The 11,018-nt window shown below is 38.1% G+C and overlaps 1 protein-coding gene across 3 annotated transcripts in view; it reads right to left on the bottom strand.

Annotated features, from left to right (window-relative positions):
- Window positions 1–8,322: 8,322 nt before the first annotated feature.
- The window catches only part of rasef (RAS and EF-hand domain containing), a 28,526-nt gene continuing 25,830 nt past the window's right edge, over window positions 8,323–11,018 (bottom strand). For 2 of the 3 annotated variants that reach the window (XM_054774909.1, XM_054774908.1), the window contains exons 17-18: window positions 10,504–10,580; window positions 8,323–10,305 (exon numbers count right to left, since the gene is read on the bottom strand). In XM_054774909.1, coding sequence (XP_054630884.1) covers window positions 10,203–10,305; window positions 10,504–10,580 — 180 coding nt within the window. In that variant the 3' untranslated portion in view covers window positions 8,323–10,202. The remainder of the gene's footprint in view (window positions 10,306–10,503; window positions 10,581–11,018) is intronic. The other variant, XR_008570150.1, reaches the window with a different exon arrangement.

Raw genomic sequence — 11,018 nt, 5'->3', positions numbered from 1 at the left:
ATTTAGTTTATTCTTGTAAGATTGTGAGTTTTTTTTCCTGGTTAGAATATAACTTTTTTCTCTTAATATTTTTACTTTATTCTTGTAACATTTTTCCATATTTAAAAAAAAAAAATCCCAATTATTTCAATTTCCGTCTTGTAAATTTGCTTCTCATAATAATAAAACTTTAATCCCATAATATTTGGACTTATTCCCATTATATTATAAGTTTTCCCCAACCTAATTTTCCAAAAATTACAACTTTATTTAGTTTAGTTTGTTTCTCATAATATTACGACTTTAAAAATAGCATTTTTAATATATGATGCTACTAAAATGACATTATTTTTCCTTACAATATTTAGTTTATTCTTGTAAAATTGTGAGTTTTTTTCCTTGTTAGAATATGACTTTTTTCTCTTAATATTTTGACTTTATTCTTATAAAATTGCAGCTGTTTTTTCCATATCAAAAAAAAATATTTCAACTTTCTTCTTGTAAATTTGCTTCTCATAATATTAGAACTTTAATCCCATAATATTTAAACTTATTCCCATAATGTTATAACTTCTTCCCCAACCTAATTTTCACTAGAATATGACTTTTTTCTCTTAATTTTTTGACTTTATTCTTGTAAAATTGCAGCTGTTTTTTCCATTTAAAAAAAAAATCCTAATTATTTCCAATTTCTTCTTGAAATTTTCTTCTCATAATATTATGACATTAAAGCCATAATATTTAGACTTTATTCCCATATATTAATATTTTTTTTCCCGACTCAATAAAAAAAAGATAAGTTTATTTTGTTTTGTTTGTTTCTCATAATATGACTTTTAAAAAAGTTATGTTTTTTTATATTTCAACTCTATGCTACTAAAATCATATTATTTTTCCTCATAATATTACAAACTTAGTCTTGTAAAATTGTGCCTTTTTTCCATTTTAGAATACAACTTTTTCCCTTAATATTTTGACTTTATTCTCATAAAATTATTTTTTTCCCTTTCTTTTCTACTTTTCTATTTTTACTCACAATATTACAAGTTATTCTTGTAAAATTGTGACATTTTTCCTAGTTGGAATATGACTTTTTTCTCTTAATATTTTCACTTTATTCTTGTAAAATTGCAGCTGTTTTTTCCATTTTTTTTTTTTAATTTCCCATTATTTTAACTTTCTCTTTGCAAATGTTGCAAAATTGGACTACTGGTGGTCCTTAAAATATATCTTTTTTCCCACTAAGCAGCACAGGTCAGCTCAGTTTTTGTTGCGAAATGTACCAAAATAAATCTTCTTGTCGTTTAGCTACCTCGTACTGAAATGCAGGTAAACAAGTGCAGTACACGCGGGCAAAAACCCAAATAAAACGTGTTTAATCAACATGTTTTTGATGCGGATAAATCACTGCTTTCCGGGCTAATTGTTTACCAAGAATCCCTTACATGAAAGTGGATGCTAATGAGCTCCTTAATTAGGCCAATCAGGTGAGCCAGGGATGCGATCATTAGCGCTAATTGCCCTGCTAATAATATACACAAAGACAGAGCAAGTGTGTGTGCACACAACATGTGTGACCTATTTATTCCCTTCCCCCTTTCTCTGTGAGTGTGTGTGTGTAATTTGTTGTCCATCATACCCATTAGCATCCCCCTGACCTGGAGCTGTTCCAGCCAATCACGATGCGGCGTGCTGTCAGCAGGTGTCATCAACTGGCGGTGAGATTTATCAAAGTGACAGAGCGCACCGCACAGCATGACAGCAGCATTTATCTCTCTCCATCTCTCTCTCGCTGGCTCACGCACACACACACACACGCACACACACACACACACACACACACACACACACATACACACACGCACACACACGAAAGTCACATCAGCTTGACTTTATTTACTGCGGGATGCAAAGGATGCTGTGGCCTCAGGAAGAGAGCGATGGATGCTGGGAGTTTGTTTGCTCCCAAGTTGACTAATGCAGCTTGACGTGTAACGCTGTGTGTCAGGATACGACGCCGCCGACTGCAAATATCTTTTCATGGTCACATTTCTTTACATGTTCACCTGATACTGTAAACGCACACATGCTGCCATGTCAATCATCAGGTTTACAAACTCCTGCCCCGGACAAAGTCGTCCCTCTCCGCTTCGCAGTTCCAATTTCGTGGCTTCACGGGAACACCTTGATAGCAACACACATGAGTTTGAGTCTTATTGATGTCTAAAATGGCTTATTTGCTGTTATTATGTCTACTTTATTGGGTAATACGAGTGTAAAGGTGACTATATGGGTGTTATTTCATGTCTAGAGGTCTCTAATAATGTTAAAAACCTTATTTAGAAGGTTGTAAACAGGTTTTCTTTGCTCTAATGACAAAATATTCCATTTATTAAGAAGGAATCCTACTTTGCGGAAATTCACTTATCCCGGTCGGGGCTGGAACGAATTGACCATGATAAATGAGGGACCGCTGTATGCCAGGGGCGTCCAAACTTTTTCCACCGAGGGCCGCATACTGAAAAATCAGAGGATGCGGGGGTCACCTTTGCATTTTTTTAAAAATCCAACCCATGTGGATATGCAAAGATGTTTGCATTTTTAAAGAAAAACACAAGCAGCATCTCAGCTTTGCGTTAGCAGCGACAAAGCGTAGCATTAATATCAACTTTTTCTCCTTACATTCTACTTTTTGCTGTTATTTTTTTTATATTTTTAACTTTCTTTTGACGTTAATATCATAGTATTATGACGTTTTACCTAACTCATGTTCCCAAAATTGATACTTTATTCTTTGTTTTGGTTGTTTCTCACAGCATGGCTTTGTTTGCTTTCATTTTTCAACGTTATGCTAGTTTTTCTCTTAGTATTATGACTTTATTCTCCTCATATTTGGTGTTGTTGAGCTGTATTTTATTTATTTCCACTTGAAGATCCATAAACCTCCAGCTCGGTAACAGTAGTGCTCCTGTTCACCAACCGGCTGACCAGCAGCAGATCCCCCTGCCTACCCAGCATGCCTTGCGGTCACGGTGTGAATAGCTGTTGAGAATTAAGTGCTTGTCGTTAACATCTCCTCGGCTCGTTCGGTGAATTCACCTGAATGATTGGGATTGTCTGCGGAACGCCGATGCTTAGCCTGCTCGCTGAAGAAATCGATCGAACTCGCAGCTCCCACACCTGCAGCCGACTGACAGGTAGTTAGTTGGCTTTCTTTTGAGATGTGTAGTGAAGCCTAACAGGAACTTCAAAACAGACCCTTCACGCAAAAGTAAAGCAAGCAAGCGAAGGAGATGATAGACTTTTCTCACGCTGGGTGCTCATAAACAGCGTCTCGTCTTTTACATCATTCTTTATGACTAGAAATAGTTTGCGAGTCATCTTCCCTATTGGTGTATGCGCAATAATTACTGAAATATCAGATTTTGTGTTATTCAGTGCAGTTATAATGAATACATTTACTTTATTCATCACCCAAAAAGGACAAACTGCACACACACACACACACACACACACACACACACACACACACACGCTTGTGTGACTTGTGAACTTTCTCACTGGGCCATGACCCCATCATGCAGGCTCATCATCGCCATGGTAACACAGAATGGTTGCAAAGACACATAACAGCACCGGGGGAAGCGCAAGTGGGAGGACACACAAACACACACACAAACACACACACACACACACACACCTACACACCCCTAATAGGACTCTCCATCTGTCTATGTAAATCAATGGCGACCTTTGCTGACCTCTGGCTGTGCAGTTTGACAGATAATCACTTGATAAGTGTGTGCGTGTGCGTGTGCGTGTGCGTGTGTGTGTGTGTGCACGTACACACCCTTGTTTTCGTGTGTTTGCATCCAATGTTGATCATTTGGTGCAATTGAGTATAGAAAAACAACAGGATGCCAAAGCAAGAAGGAGAGTAGAGTAGCAAAGGTGTGCGTGTGTGTGTGTGTGTGTGTGGGGGACTTTGTGGGGACTAAATGCTTATAGTTTGGCAGCATGAATGTACATAGTGTAAATCAATGTACAGTACCGTTCAGTACTGTGTGCATTTGTTTGTTTGTATTACTAACTACTCCTGAACAGCTGCACACAAAAGCCTGACAATTTGTCAAAACTTGCATCCCTACTGCGTCGCCCGTGCTATTATTTTTCCGACACATACACCACACGGTGGCGCTGTTATTAAAGTCGGATTGACTCCGAATTTGTCCCACGGCTCAAACCGCGCTGCAAAACACCCACTATAACTTAAGTGTGTTTAGCCGAATCGCCACGAAATGTAGCACACACCTTTCGGGGACCGGCAAGCAGATGAGTGTAAAATTTGAGCGAATTTGGTTGAAAAACATGGCCGCCATCAAGAAAAACGTCAAACTTGGCAAGTAACCAACCAACCAACCAACCAACCGAAGATTCATTTACAGCATTCCATGCGCCCTACAGCTGCGTAACGTCTGCCTTCATTCAGCATGTATGATGGTACGACAGGAAACAGGCGGTCCTGCCCGGAGGAAGGAATGAAGGACACGTTACATTCCATGTTTCGTGAAGTAATTAAGGATGTGTGTTTATGGTGATCGATCAGCACTTCTTGCATTCGTGTTCAAAGCGTGTGTGAGTGTTTGTTGGTGTCCTGTCAATAAACAAGCCTTTTAGTGTGCACAAACTGGCTGTCTGTAAAAAAAAAACAAACCAAAAAACCTTTGCAAAGCCATCTTTTCCCAGCATTGAGCGTTTCATTGAAGTCAGTTATTAGATTCTTGGTGGTTTGCTGGAGACAAAACGTAAATAACCATGATCTGACCCCTTGACCCTCACAGCCCACACACTACATAGACCGAAATCTCGTCAATGCAGTTATCGATTTATTGAACTACTGTATTGACCTTTCTCACCTTGGTCACGTTACAAAAGACAATTAAAGCTTCACTGGGAAAGAAAACTATTATGGCTTCATATGTTCACATAACGTACATATTTTGATTCTTATCACATTTTTTTTAAGTGCATTTACATTTTTCTTTTTTATACTTTAAATGTTTTACTCTTGTTTTATTCTTGTATGTGCTATACTGTCTGCAAATGTGGGTGATACAGCAAAGTAATTCCCTGCAGAAAATCAACGACGTATCTATCTATTTGTATTCATAATGTAGCACAACAAAAATGTCATTTTTCAAGAATAAAAATATATTCATATTTTAATATTTTACCTGAATAAATGTGTGCAATTTTGAGCATAAATGTACACACAATATAACAGTATTCCTGCAACAATAATACGACAAAAGTTCTATTATATTATATTATATTATATTATATTATATTATATTATATTATATTATATTATATTATATTATATTATATTATAAAAGAAAAAAACATCAGAATAAATTCATATGAAAATTATTTGGACATTTTTTTCAATAATAAAGTTATAATATAACACAAAATATTTGATCTATCTATTTGTATTAATAATGTATCACAATAAGAAACATGTCATTCTTCAGAAATAAAAATAGATTTATAATTTTTTTTTAATTTAACCTGAATAAATGTGTACAATTTTGTGCATAAGTGTACACAGAAATATTACAGTATTCCCTCAACAATAATATGACAAAAAGTTACATTACAAGTTTTATGATTTTATGATTTTTTTTTTTCCTTTTTTGTCCTTTTTTTCCCTTGTTTTTTTTTTGACACACGTGCTTGTCAGTCCGCTAAATGTGCGCACTAATTTGGTGGTGATTGTGCTTGACACGCTAAAGTTACCGTGGGCGTTTGGCAGAATGCTTGAGAAAATTCAAGTCAATCTGACTTACGGAGGTCAAACTTTGGGGTTTTTGTGGTGTATTTGTCCGAAAAATAATAGAAAAGGCAACACAGTAGGGGCGCCCGTTTTGACAAATTGTCACGCTTTTGTGTGCAGCGGTTCAGGAGTAGAACAGCTAGCTTAAGCAAACAAATGTCCTAATCTGTCCACCTGGCTATATGTTTAAAGTCACGTACAATCGTTTGATTATTAGAAGTGTATATTACAACCTTCCATTTAAATGAATACAAATCTGCAAAGAAATGAATGTGTGGTATACTACAGTACTACAATAGACACGTGCAGTACCTGTATATTGTACAGACAGTGGGCGATGCTGCCCTCTGGCGTTCATAGGAATTATTGCACGCAGTGCTTGGATGTCCCAGATGTCTTTGGATGGACCACTGGTCATATAGTCTGACCTTCGACCTTTCCAGATGGTGACGCCCGACTCCCCTTCTCATCACTGACCCCCTCACTGGAGGCCTAGAGTTTGTGTGCGTGTGCGTGTGTGTGCGTGCGGTGTTTGCCTTTAATGAACAACTGCAGCATTCATTTAGACCGCATCCGTCTTTATTTGCTGTTGTTGTGACATTTGTCTCTGTGGTGCAGCGTGTGATGTCTGATGTCGTCATCTGTTGTTTGGGTGTCTTTGGGGGGACAAATGGTTTGTGGTCTTTGCGGTACTGTGCAGAACGCACCCCCCATCCCCCCCTCCCCACCCTACCACCTTAATATATTCATTACTGTCATTAACCTTTCTTGGACCGTCCCCTTCATCTAATTATTCCCCCATCGCCATTATTCTACCCCCCCAAACCCCCACCTGTTGTCTGACAAATGAACGGTCTCGCCTCATCGAACACATGACAATGTCAACAGATGGGGGGGAGGAGACATGGACCCGTGCCGAGAACACACACATTCATATACCACACACACACACACACACAGCACATGAAGACCCCGGTGGCAAACATATGTTGTCATTATTCAAACAGACAGTGATGCTAACACGAGAGCAGCCAAGGAGGAACAATGTCGTCTATTGGTTTGTCTCTTTAATAGAGACAACTGAAGGGAAGACAGCAAAGGAAATGAAGACATTTTGCATTGCGAAGCCTGGTGGCCCCGACAAAACCCTAACAGTAACACAAAGACTAGTCTTAGCCCCAAGCCAAGCATTAAACAAAACTCTAACCAAAACAGTACGCCTCGGCTTGACACAAACCCTAACCTTTACACAAACCCTAATAATGCAAATCCTAACCCTCATTGTAACCCCAACCCCAATGAAAACCCTAACCCTAACACAAGCCCTAACCCTAATTATAACCCCAAGCCATAATGCAAACCCTAACCCTAATTGTAACCCCAACCCTAATGAAAATCCTAACCTTTACACAAACCCTAATAATACAAACCCTAACCCTAATTGCAACCCTAACCCTTTATACAAACCCTAATAATGCAAACCTAAACCCTAATGAAAACCCTCACCCTAACAGTCACCCAAACCCTAGTCCTAGCCCCAAGCAGTAAGTCTACTGTAGGTCTGACACAAACCCAAATAATAACTCTAATCCTAATCCTAACCCTAATACTAGCCGTCAGCCTACCTCTAACAGTAGCTCTAACCCTGACACAATCCTAAACCCTAGCCCAACCTGAAAACTAACTCTAAACCTAACCCAAGTGGCTAACCCTGACCCTAAACTTAGCCCTTACTCAAGCCTTTACCCCTAAGCCTGGCACAAACCCGAACCCTGACCCATTATATGGTATTTTTATCTGCATTTTCAACTTGTTTATGCAGTAGAGTCGTCCTTCGCAATATCGCGGTTCGATTATCGCTCCCTCGCGATATCACGTTTTTTCAGAAATTCATGAATGAAAAAATGATGGCTATTTCATGGTAGACTGTGTCTATTATTAGTCAAAACATATTGAAATACAAGCGATACGTGCTGTGTGACACAGAACATTGACACACGTTACCTTAACACATGAAGTCAGCCACGGCACGTCCGACATGATAGAGCGAAAAAAAAAGTTCTCCCGTTCCGTGTGGTACGGCTTCTTAAGCTTAGAAGAATAAATTCAAGGCTAACCGGTTAGCTCGCTAGCTAGCTGCCGTCTCGAGTCCCTGCAGCATAAGAGTTGAGCAATGTGGTGTAAAGAAAGAATAATAGGAGTGTAAAGGTGACTAGAGGCGTGTTATTCCATGTCTACAGGGCTCTAACGATGTTAAAAACCGTATTTAGAACGTGAAACAGGTTTTCTATGCTCTAACTACAAAAATATTCAATTTCTTAACATTGAATCATACTGCATATCGTGGAAATTCATTTATCGCAGTCAGGTCTGGAACCAATTAACCGCTATAAACGAGGGACGACAGTATGTTACAGCAGGACTCGTTCTCTCTACTGTGAGGTAAATACTGGATAGTGAGCCGGTGAGACAAATGAAGCACTCAAAAGACATTTTTGGGGGGTGTTTTTACACATTTTAACACAACAAAACAGATTAGGGCACAGAAGGTAAAAGAGCTTTAAGGAACTAAAAAGCTGTCTTCTCCTTGTTTCTGCTTGCTAAAACCATCACTACTCGTTATTTAAAGTATTCACACAGACTGGAAAAGAATGTGCTTGAAGTGTAACACTGTAGGGCTTTTTTAAAGTGTAAAAATGCTGAAAATGAGCAATGTGCAATAAAAGTCTTGACTTAGTTCAACAGTTGTCTTTAAAAAAAAATATGTTAAAGAGTAAATAATATGAGCAATCATATTCCTCATCATACGTGTCAGCCAGCAACTAACTTAAAGGAAGACTGCATTTTTTTTTTGGAATCATCCACAATCCTTATGTGAGACATGTACACACCTCTTTCTCTTTTTTTGTGTTCTGAAGATACAAAAATAGATAAGAAAACATCTTGATGATCCCCAAGACCTTTGGGAAAATACTCGAGACAAAAGTTGAACTTTTTGGAAGGTGTGTGTCCCATTACATCTGGCCACATTTCAGAAAAAGAACATCATACCGACAGTAAAATATGGTGGTGGTAGTGTGATGGACTGGGGCTGTTTTGCTGCTTCAGCACCTGGAAGACTTGCTGTGATAAATGGAACCATCAATTCTGCTGTCTACCAAGAAACCCTGAAGGAGAATGTCCGGCCATCTGTTGGTGACCTCAAGCTGAAACCAACTTGGGTTCTGCAGCAGGACAATGATCCAAAACACACCAGCAAGTCCACCTCTGAATGGCTGAAGAAAAACAAAATGGAGACTTTGGAGTGGCCTAGTCCAAGTCCTGACCTGAATCCTATTGAGATGCTGTGGCATGACCTTAAAAAGGTGCTTCATGCTGGAAAAGCCTCCAATGTGGCTGAATGACAACAATTCTGCAAAGATGAGTGGGACAAAATTCCTCCACAGCGCTAAAGGACACTCATTGCAAGTTATCACAAACACTTGATTGCAGTTGTTGCTGCTAAGGGGGGCCCAACCAGGTATTAGGTTTATGTCACACAGAGACATGTAGGTTTGGATTTTTTTTCTCCCCTAATAATAAAAAGTTTCACTTAAAAACTGTGTTTTGTCTTCAGTTGTGTTGTCATTAACGAATATTTACATTTGTTTGATGATCTCAAACATTTAAGTGTGACGTTTAAGAAGTTCCAGTAATGCTTAAAAGCACCAAAGAACGTCAACATACTGCAAGTATTCCATGTTATCATGAATGCACCTGTTACCTGGTACTACATGGTCGCAGCATGGATAGAAAACCAGAAAACCTTGTTGGAGGTGTTTTAATAGCGGAATACTGTAAGTGTGTCCCATTATATGCAGGAATGAGCTGTCTCTTTTTATCTGATTTGATATCTTTAGAACACACAGAAAAGAGAAAGACGTGTGTTCATGTCTCACAGAAGTTTTGTGGATGGTGGGCAAAATTCCAAATTCAATTAAGTCTTCAATTAAGTCTACTATAGTCGCCGGGGGCGTGGTCTACAAAAGCAAATAACCCCCAGGGTCTCTAAAAAACATGAACAGGTGTGGCAGTAGGCAACCGCCTGATGTGGTGTTTATAAAATGAACTCATGATGAGTACCTAAACATCTCTTCAACTATGCAAAGTGCCAAAATGATTGGAAAAAAGCAACACAAGACGACTGCAAAAGACACAATAATATACAGTCTATCATGGGATGACTCAAATTGACCACAAAGAGAAGCCAAGTTGGAGATGTTCTCTGCTGTAGTGTTCTCTGCTCTCCTGTGCAAATCTTTGTTCATTTCGCTGTAGTCCAGCTGTCTTATTTCATCTCCCATTTTTCCTCATGGGGCGCAATAAAAGTCCAGGCCTGACGAGTGGATTAGGTGCAGCAGGAAAAGTTGGGTTTCTTCCTGGGAGCATCCAAGTCTGGCAGTGACTGATAGTGACATTTTTCATCAAACGTAGCGTGTTTCGTCACCTCCCTGGGAGAGGAAACAACATCCGTTTTCAATGTTGAAGTCAAAAGACAGAAAAATAAGTTGTTGACAGAAAAAAGCGTCTAATAATTATATTTAGTTCTACGTTAGAACATCGGAGGACAGCAGAGGTGATTTGCAAGCTTTCGTGGTGCAGAATCCTTTTTTTTTTGTTTTTTTTTAGAATGAATTTCTATTTTTTACCTGGCAAGATGCAGCACAGCTTCCAGGATGTTGGAGCCATCCTTTGCACTGGTTTCACAGAACAGAGTGTTGTATGTCTGTTTGAGGAGGCGCAAAATAACATGTCATATTTGCACACTCTGAGGCTGTAAAAGTGGAGAAAATAATCACAAATATACAGAATGATAACGTGATAAATCCTTATATTGGCTTTAAAAATACTAATATATTGTTGTACGATGTGTTTGATTTTGATTACTTTTTTACACATATAGAAATTATGGGATTTTGACACATATTTTATTTAATACATTTTTTTTGCTGAAAAAGCAATACTTTTTATTAATAAAACACAGAATATATAATACAATATTTAAAATACAGTTTAATATTAATATTAATATATAGTATACATTTTATTTGGTTATTTATTTCATTAATACAACTTTTTTAAAAAGCAAGAAAATACACAGAATATATACAATATATATAATACAATATTTATACAATACAATATTTATGTGTATATATACTAT

Source organism: Dunckerocampus dactyliophorus, chromosome 4, assembly GCF_027744805.1.
Source record: "Dunckerocampus dactyliophorus isolate RoL2022-P2 chromosome 4, RoL_Ddac_1.1, whole genome shotgun sequence".
Taxonomy (NCBI): Eukaryota; Metazoa; Chordata; class Actinopteri; order Syngnathiformes; family Syngnathidae; genus Dunckerocampus; species Dunckerocampus dactyliophorus.
The sequence above is the reverse complement of the archived record's forward strand: the minus strand, read 5'-3'. Positions and strand labels throughout refer to the sequence as shown.